The sequence below is a fragment of the Typopeltis vanoorti genome, chromosome 12, assembly GCF_054136105.1.
Source record: "Typopeltis vanoorti isolate ZY-2024b chromosome 12, IOZ_Tvanoo_1.0, whole genome shotgun sequence".
Classification (NCBI taxonomy): Eukaryota; Metazoa; Arthropoda; class Arachnida; order Uropygi; family Thelyphonidae; genus Typopeltis; species Typopeltis vanoorti.
This window is the reverse complement of record NC_143560.1, coordinates 22,904,665-22,928,719: the sequence shown is the minus strand read 5'-3', so window position 1 is coordinate 22,928,719 and position 24,055 is coordinate 22,904,665. Positions and strand designations below refer to the sequence as shown.

The window sequence follows — 24,055 nt, the reverse complement described above, 5'->3', positions numbered from 1 at the left end:
CTGCTGATGCTGAATCCCTTCAAGAAGATTTGAATAGACTTTTTACTTGGACAAAAGAGTGGGGTTGTATTTTAATATGAATAAGTGCAAGGTGTTGCATTTTGGAGTACAGAAATATAAGGCTATGTACTAAATTAATGGTGCCATACTGCAGAAAGTGGATGAGATTAGAGATTTGGGAGTGATGGTTAACTGAAGTTCAGAGGGCATATTGCTAGGGTTGCAAAGGTTGCACATTATAGTGCTGCTATAATGTGCAACCTTTGCAACCCTTGCAATATGCAAGGATAAGGAAGTGGTTGTGTGTGCCACTATATAAGGCACTGGTCAGCCCACACTTGGGCTGACCAGTGCCTTATATTATGCTCAGATTGTGCTCAGGTCAGGTCACCTGGATTTCAATGTGATGTGGAGACATTGGAGAGGGTCCAGAGATGAGTGACTAAGACAATATCAGGAGTTTGGAATGCTGGCTATGGACAGAGGTTGAAGAAACATGGATTGCAGAGTTTGGTGGATAGGAGGAAGAGAGGTGATATGACGGGGATGTTTTAGTTAGTGAGAGGATTTTATCAGATTAATCCAGAGAGGATTATAAAAGAGTAGAAGGTGAGAGGGGAAGAACTAGAGGTTATTCCTTGAAGTTATGTAAAAGTGTGGTGAAGAGGGGTGTAAGGAGTAGATTTTTTATATGGAGAATTGTCAATGAATGGAATGCATTACCAGAATGTGTTGTTAATGCAAGAAGTGTTATGGACTTTAAGATTCTATATGATAAATATGTTGTCAGTTGAATCAACCTCCTGCGATGAGTCTGTCGACTCCATGGAGGGTATAATAATAATAATAATAATAGAATGACAGCAGAGTTGGATAAAGAAAATGGATATACCATGATACTTCTGAGGTTTGCCAAGGCATTTGACAGGCTTCCACAATGAAATTTGTTATACAACCTCAAAAGGATGGTTTATTTTGCATACACATCCTCGAGTTTGCATAACAGCCTCCGTCAAATGCCTTAGTCAGAAGTGACTTTTTTCAGTAATTTACACATCTTATTCTTTTGAATTACTGAAAAAAGTCACTTCCTGGCCCAAAGAAACAGTAAACAAACTCAAGCCCTTCCATGTTAAAACACCCAGGATATATGGAGCACCAAAAATTCACAAACAAGGTACACCCTTACGCCCTATTGTAGATAATATAAATAGTCCCACATACAAACTGGCTAGACATTTAGCTAAGCTAAATGTCTAGCCACTCTCACCAAATAGCTAAATGTCTAGCCACTCTCACAAACAGTTCTCCCTCATTTGTCAAAATTTTGCCCACCTAAAAAGTATTTTAGAATGCTATACCTTAAAAAGCTCAGACTTAATGGTGAGCTTTGATATCACCTCTCTATTCACAAATGTACCACTAATTGAAACTCTTAATCTGCTAAAGTCACACTTTCCTCCTGATATATTTGAACTACTGTATTTAAATTCACAATACATGCAGGATATTTCACATGGAAAGGGAAAATATACAAACAATTAGATGGAACAGCCATGGGCTCCCCCTTAGCCAACTTCTACATAGAACATCTGGAAAACCTAGCTATCAGTACAGCCACTCTCAAACCAATGCTTTGGCTACCCTATGTTGACGATGTGCTTGCTATTTGGCCACATGGCCCAGGCACACTGGATACATTCTCAGCACATTTAAATAGCTAACACCCAAAAATCCACTTTACAATGGAACTGGAAGCTAATAACTCTCTGCCCTTCCTGGATACACTAATCCCACATCTTCCAGATGGTTCCTTATCATTCTTAGTTTTTAGAAAACCCAGACATACAGGAAGATATTTACACAAACAATCACACAATCACCCTTCTCAACAGTATGGTATCTTAAAAAAGCTAACCCACAGAGCAAGAGCAATCTGTTCCAGTGACAATGCTTTTGCTGCTGAACTGGCTCACTTACGCTACACCTTCTTGGCCAATGGCTATAATCCCCATAAGATAAACAAAATACTAAATGCTACTAAAAAACCCCTCCCACTATCCACCACAGAGAACTGCAACAAAACAGTCACCATCCCATACATTAAAGGCACATCGGAAAAGATATCTAGAATTCTCAATAAACATCAACTATGCACTGTATTTAGACCGTGTGTCAAATTAGCAACTCTCATCCATTTACCCAAGGAGCATCCCTCCTTTATCACATCCAGGAGTCTACAAAGTATCCTGCTCGTGTGATCAAGCTTACTACAGTCAAACAGGAAGAACTGTGGACATCTGCATCAGTGAACATAAAAGATACATCCAGCACTATCACTGTGGCAAGTCAGGCCTAGTAGACCATGCTTTGGATACCCATGCACACAGGATCAACTGGAAGAAAACAAAAGTACTGCATAGAAGCTTTTACAAGTCAGAGAGAGATTGTTCTTAGAAGCAACAGAAGCTTTGAAATATATTCCGAATCTCAACAAATATGGCTGCATAAATCTGCCTAAGATTTGGGAAACAGTCATCTTAAGACATAACCAGTACCTGCTTTCTCTCTCTGTTTTTTTTTTTTTTAGATAGAAGGTGCCTAATTAGGACTTTAGTCTTTGTGTTGTTGCTACAATTTTGTTAAACTAGTCCCTTTGTTACACCATGTTGTTGTAGTCTTGCGTACTGTGACAAACTGTGTTTTTGTGCTCTGAAGATGCTGGTTATAACACCAGCGAAGTATCAGCAACAAGTCAATAAATAATTATTTACTTATAATTCTGTGTTCTGATATATACCGTCAAAATTAAATAACACGTACGATGAACACATAAGCCTTTCTAAACGCCAAGAGGAGAACGGATATCCACCATATATTTGGAAGGAGAGTTTGTTATGAAGAGATCATTTGTGTTGGAAAATTTGAGGGAGGGGGTGTTAAAATTCATTAGAGAATTATGTACAGATGATGCTAACAAACTAAGGTTAAGATTACATAGAATTTATATAAAGCTAAACCTTCTTGTCTGATTATTTCTTTACTTGAATTACAAGTTCACCAATCTTTATGCCGAAATCATAACATTGTGATAACAAAGTCTGACAAAGGAAATACAATGGTTCTGATGAATACCACTGACTATAATCACAAACTTAATGTTTTATTCTGGGATAGATCTGCTTAGAGTATAACTGGCAGTTCAAAACCAGCTAAACAAATTGAATAAATTATTATATTGGATCAAACATATTTCTCAGATGCTAATACTATTGAAAAGTTGCAGATTCATCATTCTCTTTTCCCATGTATTTATGACCATCCTGAGGTACACTCTGGTTATCCATTATGTCCAATAGTTGATTATTTGGCAAAATATCTCTCAAGACTTCTGAGAAACTTTACTGGAAAAACCACCTCTTATATCACAACTGGTTTTGATCTCAAAGAAAAAAAATTAAAGATCTTAGTCTTCAAGAGTCTGAAATGATGGTTTCCTTTGATGTAGTTTTACTGTTTACAAATATACCACTTCAAGAAATTCTACAGTTTTTACAAGTCGATTTCCCTGATGATATCATCAAATTATTCAATTTTACTATTAATGCCAGTTATTTTACTTGGTGTAATAAATTATTTCAGTAGATTAAGTGTACTACAATGGGTAATCTTGTATCACCTGCTTTGGCCAATTATTTAATGGTGCATTTAGAAGATTGGATTTCTAATACCATTTCTCCACAGCTTCTCATTTGGTTGACTGCATTTTATAGATGACATCTTTGCAATCTGGTCTCACTCTGAAACAGAACTACTTCAATTTCTGGATAAAATTAACTCTTTATATACTCGCATGAAGTTCACTATCAAACGTAAATCTAACAACAGTCTCCCCTTTTTTGGATACTTTAATACATTGTAACTCTGCTGTAATATTGAATTTTCTCTTTATAGGAAGCCATTCTTTACAGGCAGATATCCACACATTTTCACATCATCGTCCTTCACAAAAAATAGGAATATGGAATCATTATCAAAAGCCTTGTACATTGAGCATGCACAATTTGTTCTTCAAGTCTTGAGTCTCTTAGGTTAGTAGAAGTAAATAAAATAAAACTTACTCTATTACTTAATGGATACAGTCAAAACTTGATCCAGAAAATATTCAATAATTATCATCCTCCAGGTTGCATTCTAATATTAAAAGGATCAGTATACCATAAAGGAACAGAACAAATAGCAAGGACCCTTCACAGATATAATTTGTATACCTTCAAACTAGCCTGGAAGTTGTCATCTCTCTTACCAGCTGTTCTGACTGGCTGTTTTGCTACTATTAAAATTCAAGAACATCAAGATTATTTAAGATTTTTGGAATCTGAAGGTCCAAGCCTTGGTTCTCATGCCATCAAGTTCACTGGAACCAAGATGCTTCACTGCAGTAGGTTCAAATTTGATCATCTATTTTTTGAATTATGTGAGGCCCTATGCTGCCATTCTAATTTTAATTGGACTGACTGTGCCTATCTCTACGTTTTGAGAAGTGATCACTGTTAATTGTTTATAATTTTTTAATTTATTGATTAATTATACATGTATACCCAATCTCGACTGGTGCTACTGGACGAATGCTGCAAAAGTCAAGTAGCATTGGTGACATAGACTTTTCAAAAGTGATTGGATGTCCTGAGTGCGATATGTATGCATGGCGAAATGCAAGCGATGTCTTTGTGGAGAGGGAGAGAATGAGCGAAAGACGAGAGAAAGTACGGATTTGTCGTAAGTGCGATATACTGTTGGACCATGATACACAGAATGCAAAACTGACTTAAAAGATAGATAGCGTACATGAAAGAAATGGAAATGAAACGAAAGATAAAGAGAGACTGATGGACTGGAAGAATACAGGAATGTAGAAGTGAAAGTTACGAAAAACCAAAATGAAACAAAAGTTGGAGAAACTGAAGGAGTGAAAGAATGCAAAGATGTACAAGCGAACATTAGTGATAAGGGGGTGAAAGAAAGTATAAATGAGGAACAGGAAGTAAAGTGCAGCCGAACGAGAGGTAGCGAGATAGCGAGTGAAGTTGTTGGAATGCAAGATTTAATGAAACAGATATTGGAAATGAAAAATAAAATGAAGAATATGTTGAGTGATGATAGGCATCTAGTGGAAATTAATGAAAGTATGCAAGAAATTAGAAGGAAAGAACAAAGAGTAAAAGAAGTGACGAGTGATTCCAGCATAGCAGTATATGGAGACTCTATAATTAGAAGGCTAGTTACTGACAGAGTCCATAAGGTCTGCTATCCGGGTGGGAGAATGAGTATGATAATTAAGGCGTTGGACATGAGGAAGAAACGAGTGAGAGAGTTAGTTGTGATTGTAGGGACAAATTATCTAACTGGATATAAGGAGGATGTGAGGACAAATATCAGGAGACTATTGAGAAGAGTGAAAGACAACAGTATAATATGAAAAGTTGTCAGTGTGTTACCTAGGTATGATGATGAGTTGCAACAGAGAGCCAAAATGATGAATGGTATGTTGGCGGAGCTGTGTGAGGAGAAGGGAGTGAAGTTTGTGGATGTATGACATGTGTTTGAAGGAAGAATGAAATTATACAGGCGTGATGAGTTGCATTTAAATGGCTTTGGAATGAGTGTGCTGGAGAAAGTGTTACTGGATGAAAGTACAGTGTGTGGAAGTACAGTGTGTGATGCATGCTAGAGATCAGAAGGAAGAGATGAAGAGAAAAATCAGGAGAGTGGTACTGAAGCGACAGCAGTGCTTGGCAGTGGAAACAGTAGTAGTGTGAGAGAGGAGGAGAGAATGGGAATACAAGAGGAACAGGGAAATGGGGGGGGGGCAGCTCAGGTGGACAGGGAGACATGGTATAGAGAGAGTGAATGTTGAAAGTGGCAGTGAATGTGTGTATGAAGATGGAGTATATTGCAATGTAGGTGGAGACTGAGCAGGTATATATGGTAAGCGGTGATAAAGGTTATTTGGCAGGTGTAGTGGGGAAATCACAACCAACATGTGGCTTGGATAGGACTGGCAATAGACCTAAAAATGAACTATTCTGTTTGTTTACAAATGCCAGAAGTATCAGAAATAAAGAGGATGAAATGGTTTCAGTGATTGAGTTTATCCCCCCCCCCCAAATCATTGGAATAAGTGAAACATGGTTGAATGAAGATGATATCGTAACAGGAATAGAAATGGAAGGGTACAGTATTTTTCATGAGGATAGAAAGGGCAGTAAGGGAGGGAGGAGTGCTGCTGATGATAGCAGGGGAATTGAGTCCACATAAGGTAGACATGAAAGGGGGAAACAGTGGCAATGGTTATGAAGCAGTGTGGTGAACGTGGAGGTGGAGAGGAAGACATATTTAGTTGGATGTTGCTATAGACCTGGGAATGTGGAAGGTGGTGATCAAGAAATGCATAAACAACTTGGATTAGTGAACAAGGGAAGGGTAATTATTATGGGTGATTTTAATTATGCCGGTATAGATTGGAATGAAGAGATAGCATTTGGGAATAAGGAAAGTGAATTTCTTAAGTTCTTAGGCAGCAGGTAAAGGAAGGCAAATGAGGATCAAGAGTTCTAGATCTGATCATTTTATCAGAGGATGTAATTGTTAGAGGGGTTTTACATTTTCCTCCATTGGTGGAAGTGGTCATGAAGTAATCACCTGTGTTGTGGCTAGTCATATGCAGACTTTTGCAAGGTGAAATTATAAGGCTGGTGATTATGACAAGCTTAGGAGACAACTTTGAGCTATAACATGGAATGAGGAGTTGAGCGGTAAGGAAATAAATGCTGCATGGGAACTGAAAAAAGAAATACATAACAGCATCAATGTACGAATGTATCCCAAAGGACAAAAGGCTGAATAAGGTAGGTGTAAAATGGATGAATGTGGAGCTTAAACATGAAATCTGTAAAAAGAAAGTACTTTGGAGGAAATACAAGATGAATAATGGTAATCAGTCCCATGAAGAATATAAAGAACAAGCCAGGAGAGTGACTCCGTTAGTTTGGAAAACAAAAGTAGAGTACGAGCAGAAATTGGCAAATAGGCTAAGAAAAGCCTAGAGATTTTTTTAGATATGTGGCAAGTAGAAGGAAGAATGATCATGGAAAGATGAAGTTAAGGGATGAAAGTGGTAGAATTATAACTGCTGCAGAAGACATTGTTGAGGTATTCAGTGATCAATTTATAAGTGTGTGTTTCATCCTGATCAGGGTTTAATCATGAGGAACTTAAGTGTAGAGGACATAGGAGAGGATGGCTTAATTGTGAGTGAGCAAGAGGTAATTGAGGAAATAAATAAACTTGATGTCAATAAGGCAATAGGATTTGATGACATATCACCACGCATCTTAAAGGAATGGTCCAGGGAATTGGCAGTAGCATTGCCATGCCTGTTTAATAAGAGTCTTACAACAGCACAAGTTCCAAGGGAGTGGAAGGAGGGTAAAATTGTTCCGCTGCATAAAGGTGGTGATAGCTTCAAATTATAGGCCAAATTACAGGAGTTGTGGTGAAGGTCCTGGAGAGATTGGTGGGAAGTAGGATACAGAAATCTGTTGATAGTAGCAGTATTCTCTGTGGTTATCAGCATGGGTTTGTTAAGGGGAGATCAGGTTTCACTAACTTACTTATGTACTATAATAAGGTGACAAATACCTTGGACAGAAGAGATGCATATACAGTGGTGTACTTGGATTTTGCAAGGACTTTTGATAGACTGCCACATGACAAGCTCTTAAATAAATTGAAACAGATGGGATTGCATAACAGACTTCTGTGTTGGATCAGTGACTGGCTGTCAGATAGGTATCAGAAAGTTGTATATGGAGGTGCAGTATCTCAAAAGAGGATAGTCAACAGTGGTGTGCTGTAGGCAGGGGCCGCCAGGTATTTGCCGCCCGGGTCCAACTTTTTATTGGCCGTCCCTTAAAAAAATAACTAAAAGAAATTGCATGTAGCATTTACTACAATAAATAAAATAACAATTTATGCTAACCAAAAGTTACGTCTTATTTATTAAAAACGCAGAATACATAGTTTCGTATAGTTATTTTTAACATTTTTTCAAAAACAAAAAAAAAGAACAACAATTATTTCTTAATATAAACAACGATTAATTGCACATGCCTTTATGTAAAATTTACTTGATGTGATTTTTTTGTAGCAAAATCATTTATTATATCCTCCATATCTAAATTAGTAGCAATTTGATGTTCTATGCTAATAAGACTTAAATTGTTGAGTCTATCCTGTGTCATTGTACTGCGGAGATGATTTTTTATAATTTTCAGCTTTGAAAAGGATCTTTCGCCAGTTGCAACAGTCACAGGTATTGTTAAATAAATTCATAGTGTTATTGACAAATTGGGGAAAACACTAAGAAGATTATTCGAAAATATATACTCAAGTACCAAAAATGTGTTCATATTCGGATTAAGATAAATTAAAATATTTCTATTTCCTCGCATAATTCCAAGGAGTTTACATCAGAATCTTTACCATCTGTCAATTTTATCTCCAAATCTTTACAATATTTTAATTTTTCTTTTTTCTCCATTGGTTTTAATAAATAAATGTCATTTAAAAATTCCAAAACATCATTATGTTCTTTCAATAATGTAAATCTTTCATCTAGCTTTGAAATAGCTATATCAATTATAACTAAATAAAAATTGACTTTGAAATTTTGTTCTTGCAATTCAATAACTTCATCTTCTCTTTCATATGAGAATAATCTTTCTGTTTTCTGAGGTCTGACTATTGGCATACAAGAAAAAATTTGTTCACAATCCACTGTATTTGCAATTTCGGTTGCTTCCCCTAACATATTTTTGAATGCCATATCTGTTCTACAATCCTTTAAATAATTTTTTAGATCTATCAACATTTTCATTATTGTAAACATAATTACGTCCGGTTTTTGCATCAAATTACTTATGACATTAATTTTCGATAAGATTTGGTGCCATATAACAAGAGAACATATGAATTTGAAAGATTTAAATTTTAATAATAATGATTCAGCTTTGTTCAAGTTCAAGTAATTGTTCAAGTAATTTAAATAATGTTACATCGCCAAAATGAAGCCTATTGGCTCTTTATTTAAGTAATTTAATGGGTGCACCTGTTTGACAACTCGTATAGCAGAGTATATAAGTTCTTTTTGCTATACCCTCAGTATTAATTTGGTCTAGCTACTCACTGATGAGATCTCAATAAAGATCGAAACTGGTGGGGGGGCTGGCTCTGAGAGGCTCTGCTTGGGTTTTTACAGGTTTTTACCTGTCCAAGTAGGGCCACCGCTGAGATTATGGCTCTGCTTGGTGGTGAGGCAAGCTTGCCACTAGGTAGAGCCAATGCTGAGTTCTTCTCAGTGGCGAAGTGAGCCTGTCATTGAGTGGAACAACACGGAGTTGGGCGATCTTTTGGGACCGTCTTATTTTTAGAGCCCGTTTCACTTTTACAAAGGTCGAAACCAGTCCAGGTAGTGACCTTCCACTATAATGTATGACATCATACATCTCCTAGGAGATGTGTTTTACATTATGGGAAATACTAAGAATAGTGATCAGAGCTTTACCCACCTTTGCTACGAGTTGCCTTAGTTTGTACTACGTTCTTTAGCTCACGTTGTATCCGCTGATACTTTTATAGTTTACTATATTCGGCATGAAACTCTTTGATTCCGATCTTTGAGTTTCTTATTTGGTTTTGAAACAATGTGGGATTTAATATCCCCTTAATTTAAATAAAAATATATAAAAATTACAGTGATCTCTCAGTTATCCAACCTTTAAACGAATGAACCTTCAATTAGCCAACCCTTGAATGGATTGGTTTCAATTGACTTCTCACAGCACCATATAATTATACCTTCAGTTATCCGGTTCTTCAGTTATTCAACTGCAAATTGTTGCCATGCTGTAGTTGGATAATTGAGGGATTACTGTATATGACAATATTCAGCTTGTAAAATTCTTATTGTTGGGGAGCCCTGTCCATAATGCAAAAGAATTGAGTCTTCTAATCAATGATACATGGAGTGTGATATTTGTATCCTGCCTACTCAATAAATCCTAAACCTGCCAAATAGAGCATATACCTTATATGTGACAAGGGAACATATTAAGCAAGTAAGAGTTAGAATTTTTATAAAAGAATGCTAATAAAGTATTGCTGCATTCTTCTTACAATAATACAGTGATCTTTCAATTATCTGGTCACGTAAAGAAATGTTGATTCTTTTTTTTTGGTCTGGTAACTGTGAATGCAGTTAGATAGTGCTGATCCATGAGTTGGTTAACAGACTAACTCATTGAAGAATTGGTTAACTGAGGATATGGTTGTTTGTGAGTTATGTAATTGAGTGGTCACTGTAGCTTGGGGTTTTATTCTGATTATTATTATATTTTTAATCGACCATGATGTGATTTATACATTAATTTATGATATCGAAGAGCTTTAATAAGGAGGATAAATTTTCTAGCTGCTCAAATGACCTATTCAGATTTTATCTACACCTTCAACTGCATGGATTGACAGCTATAACTTGTGCATTACCAATATCAAATTCATTATCAGTAAAATTAATAAGATTTCAGTTTTGTGACAATGCTAAATTGATTCGCTATGTGCATTTAACATTTCTGAAGTAGTCAAATGTTTGGTTAACGAAGTACTACATAACATGAAAGAAACCAGAGTTGATCATCACTGTTTTAAAAGATCCTTGTTAAATGTTAAAGATACCAAGCTATTTTAAACCTGGTTTTACTCCATTTCCCAAGTAAGCAAACAGACAAATAAGTCAAGTTTGCACCTGCAAGTGTTGCAAGTCTAGCTGACCCTGCATGTAGTGCAAGACCAAGGCAACTCATGGTAAAAGTTGAGGTCTCATCAGTGGGAGCCAGGCTAGAAATACCAAGATTATAGTAATACAGAGCTTATAAGTATTTTACCAGAACAAGTTACCATAAGGTGTTTTAACCTTATTAAATAAAAATCTCAGGAGAAGATATAAATGTAGAAAGTATTTTACCTTGGGTATAATAAATGTTAAAGATACCAAGCCTAGTTTTACTCCATTTCCCAAGTAAGCAAGTGTTACAAGTCTAGCTGACCCTGCACGTAGTGCAAGACCAAGGCAACTCATGGTAAAAGTAGAATAAGCTCTGATCACTAATCTTAATATTTACCCTTAATGTAAAGCACTAATACAAAGCATCATACATCTCCTCCAGGAGATGTGCTTGCATTAAGGGTAAATATTAAGATTAGTGATCGGAGCTTATTCTACTTTTACCATGAGTTGCCTTGGTCTTGCACTACGTGCAGGGTCAGTTAGACTTGCAACACTTGCAGGCGCAAACTTGTCTTATTTGTCTGTTTGCTTACTTGGGAAATGGAGTAAAACCAGGTTTAAAATAGCTTGGTATCTTTAATATTTATTATACCCAAGGTAAAATACTTTCTACAGATCCTTGTTAAAGTAATTAACTGTTGTCAAAACAATTTTCTTTTCATTAGGAGTGCATAATTCAGAATGTAGTATTATAATATTAGATATAATACTACATATAATATAATATAATATAATATAACATAATCCTATATATATGTTTTTTTACATATATATAGGATTTTCCAGAAAAGTTGCTATTATTTGGTCATACTTCTAGATAGTGTTATAGTTGAAAGCCTTCATAAGGTCATAATGTTGGTATTCAAAATCATTTCGTTAGCATCCATGATTGATTAGCAGTGCCAGAACTAGAGGTGAGATAAAGAGCACATTCCTAAGTTGCTGATTTGATGCAGCATGCACTTTTACTTCATCATCTCTCAAGAAATCCATATGGGTATCAGTGCGAGGGAAATTCCAGTGATTCATGTTGTTCAGTTCAGTGATCGATAGGATCAGTGGACTTTAGGGTTTTGTTTGAAAATAGTTTTAATTAGTAAGTATATATATAAGTAGTAGACTTTAAGGGAAAAAAAGATTCTATAGTATTCTAAGTTTACATGTATGGTGAAAGTCATGATACTTTTGTTAATAAATAGAGGAATAATTTACAGTCATGTATAATCAAGATACAGTAGGTTATAAATTTAGAACTAAAAAAGTGCACATTTTCTTAATATGATCATACAATGTCTCACACCATACTTCCAAAAATTTTTACAATTCTTAAAATAAATGAGAATAAAAATATGTGCAACAAGAAGTAATATATATGGATGCAGAATTGAATTGCCAGTTTATTAGTTTACAGATTTATGATCTTTACCATTCAGACATCACTGATAGTAGACAGACACAATTTATGGTAATAGTAATATAACATGCTTTTCCCAGTCTGTGGTGAAAAGAGTGATTAAGTTCAGTAATTCATAAGTAGGCAATTCTTTAAAGCTTGTTATTATTATTATTATTATTATTATTATTATTCAGGCCTCCATGGAGTCAAAAGACTCATCGTGGGAGGTTCTTTCTAAGAAACACAAGTCTATCAAGACTCATCGAGGGAGGTCCCTCCTAGGAAACACAAAGTCTATCATACCACTCCTTAAATGCATTGACCATTCTCGCTCTCACCACTCCATCAGGCAATGCATTCCATGGTTCAACCACCCTCCATGCAAAGAAACCACTCCTTACCCTCTTTCTCACAGTTTCCTTTCGTAACTTCCAGGGATGGCCCCTTGTCATGACTCCTTCCTGCTGTTCAGCCAAGCGAAAGAACTCCCCAGTGTCAACCCTGTAACTGCCTCTCAACAGTTTAAAAGTCTCTATCATATCGCCTCTCCTTCTTCTATCCACCAAACTCTGCAGTCTACACTCTTTCAGCCAATCCTCATAACTAACATTGTACAGTCCTGACACCATCTTTGTTATCTGCCTTTGTACCCTTTCCACAGTTAATTTATCCCCTTGAAATCCTGGGACCAGATCTGAGAACAATAGTCTAAGTGGTCTGATCAGAGTCTTATACAACAGAATGATAACTGTTTTATCTCTGCAGGTCAGTGTCCTTCTCATTATTGCAGCAATCCTCTGTGTTACCTTCACTACCTTCGCAATATGTCCCCTAAATTTCAGTTCTCTATCAATCATCAACCCCAGATCTCTTGTCTCCTCTACTTCCTCCAGTTTAACTCCTCCCATAGAGTATGCAGCGTCCCATCGATGTGTCCCAAACCTCAAGACCTTACATTTTGACTCATTAAACTGATACCCCCATTCATTTCCCCATCTATCTAGCTTAGTCAAATCCTCTTGCAGGGCTACCACATCTGCATATTACTAATAACCCTTCCCAGCTTCGCATCATCCGCAAACAACCGATTATTCCCTTGCAATCCGCGGACAATGTCATTGATAAAAAGGTTAAACAATATAGGTCCCAGTACTGAGCCCTGTGGAACCCCACTTGTAACCTTCTGCCTCTTTCATATTGCTCCACCATACACAACTCTCTGATACCTATTGGACAGCCAATCCTGAATCCAGTTGACCAATCTGACATCCAGACCCCCATATGCTGCAACTTTAATATCAGCTTATCATGTGGCACCCTGTCAAATGCCTTTGCTATGTCTAGGAAAATGGCAGTATATGCCTTTCCCCTCATCTAATGCTCTTGTAACTTTATCTTAAAACTAGCCCAACATATATTCTTCTTATTGAGAATCAAGCTCTCCAAGAGATTTTGAAAAACAGTGATTTCATGCTTCATACAGAACTGTTAATTCCCTCTTTGTTGTTGATATCAACAACAAAGAGGGAACCTTGCCTACTTTGGATTCACCACTGGATGTAAATCTAATAGGTAACAATGTTTTTTTTTATGGGTTGTCCATGAAAATTTGGAAACCTATAGCACATATTTGTACTATGAATGGGTCAGCCATTAGATAGTGCAAAAATTCTGGAGACCAAACATGGCTGCAACTATTCCTATTTTAGAGTCTGGTGACACAAAGTACAGTGGCTGCTTGCTTACCGTGATATCATTCTGCATTGCAGAACGATATCGTATTTTTGGAATGCATTAAAAATCTTGGTGAAATCTGCTTGAATATTCTGAGGCATGATTTAAGTTGAAACAAGTAAAATTTGATTCTGATTGTCAGACAAGTGTGTAATTAGGAGTAAAGTACTGAACGATTTGTCACACGATACAATGGATATTGATACAATAGATACAGGGAAACGGGGAGGCTCAAGATGAATAGGGGGTACACAGCTTGAGAGCATGTGTAGACAGGAAAGGAATTGGATGACCTGGGATCAAGAGGAAACAGTTGGAATTGAAGAGGTTTCTAAAATGAATAAACAGAAAGGGAAATGGCCCCAGTCGAGCATGGAGAGATCACATTGAATGAGTCATATCAGTGGAATTAGCTGTAGATCCAGAAATGAGCTGTTGTGTTTGTATACAAATGATAGAAGTATAAGAAACAAAGCAGATGAAATGGTAGCACTAATTGCGTCTGTTCACCCAAAGATTGTTGGAATAAGTGAGACATGGTTGGAAGAGGACGACATCCTAACAGGAATAGAGATAGAAGGGTATGATGTGTTTCATGAGGATAGAAGGGGTAAAAAAAGGGAGGAAGAGTGCTATTGATGATAGAGAAAGAGTTATGTCCATACAAAGTAGAGATGCAAGAGGGAAATAGTACGAGTGATTTTGAGGCAGTATGGTATGAGATACAGGTGAATGGAATGAAACACTTGGTTGTATGTTGTTATAGACCAGGTAATGTGGATGGTAGTGATAATGAAATGTATGATCAAATTAGCCAAGCAAATAAGAAAAGGGTGATCATTATGGGTGATTTTAATTATGGAAATATAGACTGGAATGATGAGATAGCAACTGGAAGTAAAGAAAAATGAGTTTCTTGAGTTTTTGAGGGATAACTACCTCAGACAGAGTGCACACGAGGATTGAGGGTCTTGGATTTGGTCATCTCATCAGAGGATGTAATTATAAATGAGGTGTCAAATCATCCAACAAATTGGTGAGAGTGACCATGAGGTGATTACCTGGGTGGGTGCCAGCAGTGTGAGGACCTCTGTGAGAAAAGGGTATGTGTGGAACTAAAACGGGGGGGGGGGGGGTATGAAGTGCTCAGGAGGCAACTTGCAGGTGTAGCATGGAATGAGGTGTTAGCTGGAAAAGAGATCATTGCAGCTTGGGATATTTCAAAAACTGTCTAATAGATGAAATGTCTAAATGTATTCCAAGGGTGAGAAGGTTAAATAAGGTAGGTGTGAGATGGATGAATACAGAGAGATTAAGCATGCGATACAGACAAAAAGGGCATTATGGAGGCAGCATAAAGAAGTGGAAATAACCAATTCCATGAGGTTTATAAAGAACAGGCAAGGCGGGTGACTTAGTTTGTGAGGGTAGCTATAGTGAGGTATGAACAGCAGTTAGCTATTGAAGCCAAAAAGAATCCTAAGGAGTTTTTTCAATATGTAGCCAGCAAACGAAAGAATGATTATGGAAGGATGACATTCATTGGAGAAAATGGTATAAAGACAGCTGTTGCAGAAGGTGTGGTGGAGATACTAATTGAGCAGTTCATAAAGGTCTTTCGATCTTGTGCATGTGACTTCATGGAGAGATTGAGAACAATTGATAATGGGGAAGAGAGAGACTGACTGTAAGTGAGCAAGAGGTGTATGGGGAGTTGAGCAAACTAGTTGTAAATAAGGCTGTGGGACTTGATAATATAGGAATGTGCCAGGGAGTTGACACCTGCCTTGACATATTTTTTTAATACGAGTCTTGCACTTGGTCAAGTTCCTAAGGAGGGGAAGAAGGGCAAGATTGTGCCACTTCATAAAGGAGGTGATAGAACTCAAGCTTCAATGTGATATTATCTTGTGATATTGTAATATTATCTTTGATGGACAGCATGGATTTGCTAAAGGGAGGTCATATTTTAGTAATCTACTTACTTGTTACAATAAAGTGACTGCTTCCTTGGACAGAAGAGAAGGACGCACAGTAATATACTTGAATTTCGCAAAGGCTTTTGATAGATTATCTCATGATAAGTTGACAGTCAAACTAGAGCAGATGGGGTTGGATATTAGATTAGTGCATTGGATTGGAGACTGGCTATCTGATAGGTATCAACAAGTTGTGTATGGGGGAGCGATATCCAGGAAAAGGAAAGTCATTAGTGGAGTGCCTCAGGGGTCTGTTTTATGACCATTACTGTTTAACTTGTATATTAATGATATTGGTGAAGATTTGGGTGGAAATATTCAGTTGTTTATGGATGATGCAAAGTTGAGATGGACCATGAAGAGTAGGGAAGATGTTGTGCCCTTACACGAAGACTTGAATAAATTGAGTGATTGGGCACGGAAATGGAGATGTGAGTTCAATGTTGCAAAATGTAAGGTTTTAAAATTTGGAAAACAAACATGGGATACAAAATTTATGGTTGGTGAAGATATATTGTCAGAGTTTGTGGAAATAAGAGATCTGCGGGTGATAGTGGATAAGGATCTGAAATTTAGGGGACACATAGCCAAAATTCTGAGGACAACACAAAGGCTTCTGGGAATGATGTGGAGGACACTGACTTGTAGAAGTAGCTAGATTCTTGTTCCATTGTATAAGGCTTTGATTAGGCCATACATGGACTATTGTGCCCAGATTTGGTCACCTGGTTTTCAAAAGGACGAAGGGATGTTGGAAAGGGCCCAAAGGCGACTGACTAAGGTAGTTTCTAACCTCTGGAATGTCGAGTATGAGGAAAGATTGAGAAGATGTAATTTGCAGATTCTAGTGGACAGAATGAAGAGGGGAGACATGATAGAGACCTACAAGTTAGTAAGGGGTTGTTATAGGATCAATGCTGGAAAAGTTCTACAGAAAATAGTGGGAGATCAGGGGGAGAACCAGAGGTCATCCCTAGAAGCTGTATAAAGAGGGTGTGAGTAGGGGAGTGAGAAGCAGGTTTTTTCATGCAGAGTTGTAAATGATTGGAATGCCTTGCCTGAGAGAGTGGTGTCTGCAAGGAGTTTGAGTGTGTTTAAGACACAGTATGATGAGCTGTGTGTGTGTGTGTGTGTGTGTGTGATAAAAGGACCTCCCAGGTCCTTTTATCACACACACACACATTTTTTAAGCCTACACATTTTGAACCACTTTTTGTGTATTTTTGTTTCTAATTGTTCATAAAGAACAAATCTTCAATTTTTTCATCTCGGCTTGTGCAAGATGTATTGTGTGTGTGTATAGAATCAAAGTGCAAAAAAGATCCTTCCCACTGTTCAACCAAATATTTTATGGTCATGCAGTACTCTGTCAAGAGGTTGCACCAATAGAGTGCACATAGACAAATAAACATTTTTGTTATTTAAATTTTAGCAGTTAAGGATAATTTTTTTTTATTGAATTGAATTATTTACTTTGTCATGAGGCAATCACAAAAAAGTATGCTAATAATCAAGTTTTAAACGAAAGCATATGAAACTTTGTATCATAATAAGCTGATAGATATGAACATTTGGCAAACATTGCATATCGATTTAACATTTTTTACATTTGAATTCTTTTTTTTTTTGTTGTTATAATTTGAATTTCTTTTTCTCCCAAAAAAGACAAACCCTTATAAACTCAAGGAGCTGTATAAGCTCCTAGAGCAGCTTTTACAGACATCCACCATAGTAGGATTCAAACCCACAACCTGTTGGTTGGAGAGCAGGTATGCAATCCACTTGGTCGACCAGGCCTTGTCTTAGTTGGCTTTTTGGTTTTTTGAGGAGGATTCCAAAAACAAAAAAAGCTGCAGATGATGTCATCTTTGCTTGTAAAATATTATTATTATTATTTAGGCCTCAGGAGTCAAAAGACTCATCACGGGAAGTCCTTCCTAGGATACTCAAGTCTATCCAGATTCATCGTAGGAGGTCCCTCCTAGGAAACACAAAGTTCGTCATACCACTCCTTAAACTCATTGACCATTCTTGCTCTCACCACTCTATCAGGCAATGCATTCCACAGTTCAACCACCTTCCATGCAAAGAAACCACTCCTCACCCTCTTTCTCACAGTTTCCTTTCGTAACTTCCAGGAATGGCCCCTTGTCATCACTCCTTCCCACTGTTCAACCAAGCAAAAGAACTCCCCAGTGTCAACCCTGTAACCACCTCTCAACAGTTTAAAAGTCTCAATCATATCACCTCACCGTCTTCTATCCACCAAACTCTGCAGTCCACATTCCCTCAGCCGATCCTTAAATGAAATGAAATATTACTTAAATGAAAGCTTGACAGTGTCTCAGGGTATTTGAATGATTGTATTCTACCCACTTCAAATACTTGGTGTCTCTTCTGTGACTGTCTAATGCATAAGAAATGGATTTAGTAAAACGCATGCGCAAAACGCCAGACATATTTGCTGGCCTGGTTGTCGAGTGGTTAGCATATCTGCTCTCTAGCCTAAAGGCTGTGGGTTTGAATCCCACCGTGGGCATGGATGTTTGTGATTGTCTGTGATAGTAGTGGTGGTGGGCAGTAGATGCCGTTGGTGTAGATGATGCGGTTCGCTGTAATTGGTGGATTGAGTGATGGAGAGACAAAGTTGTAGAGTAGGTGCCCTCCCTCGATGAGTCTTTGGACTCCTTGGAGGTGTCATGTAGTAGTAATAATAATACTTCTCCCATGGTGACACACTTTATCTTGGGAGAGTGTATCTTTTTGTATATAGGAATGCTTGAATTAATGAAACAATCACAAATCCATACCCAATGCAGGATTTGAATCCACAACCTATTTGGCTGAAGAGTGGATATGCTAACCACTCAGCCTACCAGGCTATCTACCATACACTCACTCACACACACACTCTTAGACAAATTTTACCTGATATGGTCTGAAGCCTTTAATTTTTTCTTACTTAGAATTAACCTTTATAATTATATCTTGTCAGACAGTTTCTATCCGATGTACTGAATTGTACATTTGTTTACCTATTTATGTGGTCTTATTTATCTAGTTATTTGTTTAGTGCTGCTTTCACCTATTGAAGCATGTAGTATATAGCCTAAGTAGTCCATGTAATAACACACAGACAACAAGTATAATAAATATGATAGATTATTTCCTTTTCTAACACTGTTATAAAACGTAACCAACTGACTTTTTGTTTCTTCATTTTAGGCAAAATATTTCAATACTTCAACTACGACAGACAGTAAGCCAGCCAGGAACTTTTACTCTCATAATTGCAGGATATTTAGCGCCAGATGTGAACAAAACAGAAGAAGGAGTGTTTAACTTAACAATTAATATGAAAATAATTTAAATAAGAACTATATACAAACTATCTGAGGAAAACTTAAAATCAGTAAAACTGAAATCTTGATATTGACTGTCACATTGATTCAGTAATGTGTTAGTCTAAAAATTGAACTACAGCTTAAGTGTTAGTTAATTACAATGTTTCATAAACATTTGATATATATATATATATATATATATATATATTGTTATTTATTTATTTCTGTTTTCACTGCCTTAGTTTCGTGTGAAAGTAGTAGCAACTGATTTTAATACTATATCATAATTTAATATACATTCAAGTCCCAATTTGAATACTTTTCTAGAGAGCAAAGTTTTTGTACACTAAATGAGGATTATGTAAATTAAAGTATATAATGCTCATAGAAGAAATGTAAAGGCATTGAAAAACTACATCTTTAGGGATCCTTCTGATTAAGCGCATAAACAAGAAAAGCGTTTGGCCACTCATGGTCTGATGCCTGCCAAGGTGAACAGAACCAAGCAATGAAACATACCTTGCTTTCTATTATAATAAACAGTAATGATAATGCTAACTATATTTTATTGGAGATAATATGGCTTGCATCTTATGATTTAAATTATTGTGAACTGAAGATGAAATAAACATTAATAAAAATGCAATGTTTTTTTATTATTATTATTATTTAAGAACGTGAATATTATATTTTTATAATAAAAAATATTTGCATTTTTAAATTCAAAGAGATATGGTGGATACTTACAGTATCAGTAAAGTTGTACTGCAGGAAATGCGAGAGACAAGGGATCTTGGAGTGATAATGAATAGGATGCTAATGTTAAAGGGGAGAAACATATTATGAAGTATCAAAGAGAGCACAAACAATTGCTTCATAGTCATTAATAAGTAGAGGAAATGAAGTGATAATTCCATTTCTTAAGACTTTGGTCAGATCAGACATCATCTGAATTAATGTGCACAGATTTGCTGGGATTGCTGAGAAACAGGAAATCGTGTAGAAATTTCAGAGGTAACAAAGATGTCACAGGGATTGTAGAATATAGGCTATGAGGCTTGATTGAAAGATCAAATCTGCAGAGTTCAAAACAAGAATAAGGTATCCATATCTCATTAAATAGGTAATCTAATTGTTTAATTGGATTACCTAGCTGAATCCTGCTGACAGAGCTTAGCTTAAAATAATTTGTTTCATAAATAAAATTTACATGATTATCATATATCAGGTGGTTTAGCAGAACATGTATGCCAACTAAATTTAGCATTCAAACTTAATTCTCTGACCATGCAAGGCAGTCACTGTGATGCAATTTCAAGTCTTTCCAGCCATAGTGTGTTGTAGTCAGCAGTAATGCATGTTTGAGATGCATCATACAGAAGTCTGATTAATTAATTTGTTTCATATTTTTGATTTCTATTGGCACTCCCATCTTTTATGTATTGTAAAATGAAATATTTTCTTATCTGTTTATGTTTTGTTATGTACTTTAAAGCAATAATGAATGAAAGATTTTTCATTTTGATTTTATTTAATATATTATAATGTTAATTAATTGCTTCTGTTAACTAATATTTTAATAATTTAATTTGAAATAATTATAAAAATAGGGTCAGCAAAACATTTTTGTAGCTGGAACCACTGTATTGCTTGGCTGGTGCAAGCCAAATGTGGACTTTTCAAGCCAGTTCTGTAAATAAATCTGCAGAACTTGGTAAACAGGAAAAGAAGAGGGCAATATGATTAGCCTATAAATCATTGAGAGGAGTTTTACCAGATAATTTTTTGCAGCTTCCAAACAGCAGTAGGAGATGAGGGAAAGAAATGGCCATCCCTGGAAATAGTTTACTCATTTCTTTCTCACTACATCCCATAAGAATCTGCTATGCAAATGAGCAAATTGAATATATTACAAAAAGGATTATGATTATGTGCAGCTTTGAATGAACTATGATTTAGTTTAATGGATACCATGGCAATTAAAATTAACTTAGGTAATGAGTTTTTGACTGTGTGGAAATCCACTGGTAATATATTAACAATTTAAGTTTGGTGATGGTCATTTTTGACCAAGATTTAAAGTGCTAGTCAGCACATTAAATGCATAATTATTTAATGTTTGTATACTTTTCATTAATGAGAACAGAACTGGAGTGAATACTGGAATTTTCATTACAAATTTTGATTTAGTATGCCAAAGGTGGGGGGAACATACTAACTAAAAGAAATTCATTACTTCTGAATGCCAACTATTTTTACCTTTATGTGCATTTTTTTCTCCTATTTTATAGTATAAAAAGAAGATGGTGTTCTGAATATTTTACGTCAATTGGTTATGATTTTTTTTTAATTTCATTTTGCAAGTTTACACTTTTTTTTTTTTTTAGAGAATATCATTTAGGGAACACTTTTAAATTATTCACAGAAAAACAAAGTTGGTCAATTGGTAGAGCCTCTGTTTGAGCGTTTGTTAGTAGTTGGAAGAAGATCAATCATTCGATGCTGTTGGCACACTCTCCCTCAATGAGTCTTTGGACTCCCTGAAGGTGTCACATAATAATAATAATAATATTATCCATAGAGTCATGAGAGTCACTGCAGGCGGCCCATTTTAGACACCACAGAATCTATCATGCAAACTCATTCACTATTTCATTTCACTCTTCCCATCTCTCAGGCAATGCATTCACTTGCTCATACCTTTTTATTATTATAATGATTCAGGCCTCTATGAAGTCACACAACTTATTGTGGGAAGCCCACACTAGAAACACAGTCTATCATACCACTCCTTGAACCCATTTACCATTCATACTCTCACCACTCTATCAGGCAATGCATTCCATGGTTCAACCACCCTCGATGCAAAGAAACCACTCCTTATTCTCTCGCTCACAACTTCCAGGGATGGCCCCTTGTCCTTGCTCCTTCCCTCTGTTCCACCAAACAAAAGAACTCCCCCAGTATCAACCCTGTAACTATCTCTCAACAGTCTAAAAGTCTCAATCATATCACCTCTCCTTCTATCTACCAAATTTTCTATCTGTCTGCAGTCCACATTCCCTCAGCCTATCCTCATAAGTAACATTGTACAGTCCTGATATCATCTTTCTTATCCACTTCTGCACTCTTTCCACAGTTAATTCATCCCCTTCAAATCCTGAGGATCAAATTTGAGCACAATAGTCCAGGTATAGTCTGATCAGGGCTAAAATGGAATGACAACTCTTTTATCTCTGTAGGTGTCCCTCTCAGTATTGCAACAATTTTTATCATGGATTTTCAACAATGATTGATTAAAATATAGTCAATTTTAGTTTGTGTTCTGTCTCCAGGTTATTTCTTTGTATACAATCTATGATTGTGATGCTTATAGAAGGTATTCTTCTGCATAGAGAGAGAAGACAGGTTATGACCTGTCTTCTCTCTCTATGCAGAAGTCTATCAGCATTTCTCCTCTATGATTTTGATGACAAGGCCAAAGGAGGCAAGAATATTTTTATTGTGGCTATCTACTGATTTTCCAACTTTTACATTGAAGTCACCTTTTATAATTAAAATATTTTTTTTGGGGGGGGGGGTACTGTTTCAATGCTAGCATTAAGTTGTTCATAGAAAGTTTTAATTCTTTCTACATCTACATCTCATGTTGGTGCATATATCTGAAAGAGAGTGACAGGAATAGGCTTACAGTTGATTCTTATTGAGATCACCTTATCATTAATTGGATCGTATCCAAGTACTGATTTTTCCAAAGATCTGCTGACTATTATTGCAACCTCATTTCTACTTGATGATTCAGATCCAGCAAAATAAATGCAATTTTCCATTTGGGAAGAGAAATGTCCTTTGTTCTTCCAGTCAGTTTCTGCAGTTCCTAATATGTCCACTTTTTGATGTATCATTTCTTTCTGTATGATGTCAAGTTTCCCAACATATAGAACACCTTGTACATTCTATGTACTGATACAAGTGATTTTTCTTAATGAGTGTTTATTGTTTAATCTCAATTTTGGTTGAGGGAATCATCACCCTTTTTTCCAATGCCATAGTCCCTCAGCTGATCTATTTTAGGTTGCACGTTCCTTTTCCCTCCTTACCTTGGTTTGCCAGACTGGTAGCTACCCCTTATATTTACATTCTCTCATTGTTGTCAAGGTTGTCATGAGAAGATAGTAGAGTGGTGCTATCACAGTGCTACTGCCATTAAAGCTTGCTTTAGTTATGCCAAGTAGTTTCTGTCTGGACTAGAAACATTATTGATGCTACACATCTTCAACTTCAGGCCAGTATTAGTAAATACTGTTGTCCATTACCAGGTTTTAGAGTTTTTCTTCTCTTAATGTTATAGCCATCTCTAAATCACACTCGCCTTCCTCATCCTCAGTCACACTACTCGTATATCTCTCTCTCTCTGGCAGCACTTACTAATTTCTGATGAACTGCTACCAAAACCATTGTCTCATGTATCCTCATTGTCTATATTTTATGCAAACATGCACTTCCTCATCTCTCTCTCTCTCTCTCTCTCTCTCACACACACACACATTGCACTTCTTCATCTCTCATATGCCAAGATAGAAACATTCTGCAAGCACCACACACTACAAATTCTGCAGGGTACTGCAAAATGTAATGTTTAAATGGTGTAAGGCTGGGTAATAACATATCAGCAAACCGACTTACAGCAGCCTCT

General features: G+C 36.4%; 1 protein-coding gene across 1 annotated transcript in view; it reads left to right on the top strand.

The window, feature by feature from the left end:
- Nucleotides 1-19,484, top strand: part of LOC150100631 (fibrillin-1-like) — a 1,594,375-nt gene extending 1,574,891 nt beyond the window's left edge. Inside the window, exon 67 of the mRNA XM_090401848.1 lies at nt 19,241-19,484. Within this exon, the coding sequence (XP_090257974.1) occupies nt 19,241-19,385 (145 nt within the window). The 3' untranslated portion in view covers nt 19,386-19,484. The remainder of the gene's footprint in view (nt 1-19,240) is intronic.
- The last annotated feature ends 4,571 nt before the right edge of the window (nt 19,485-24,055 follow it).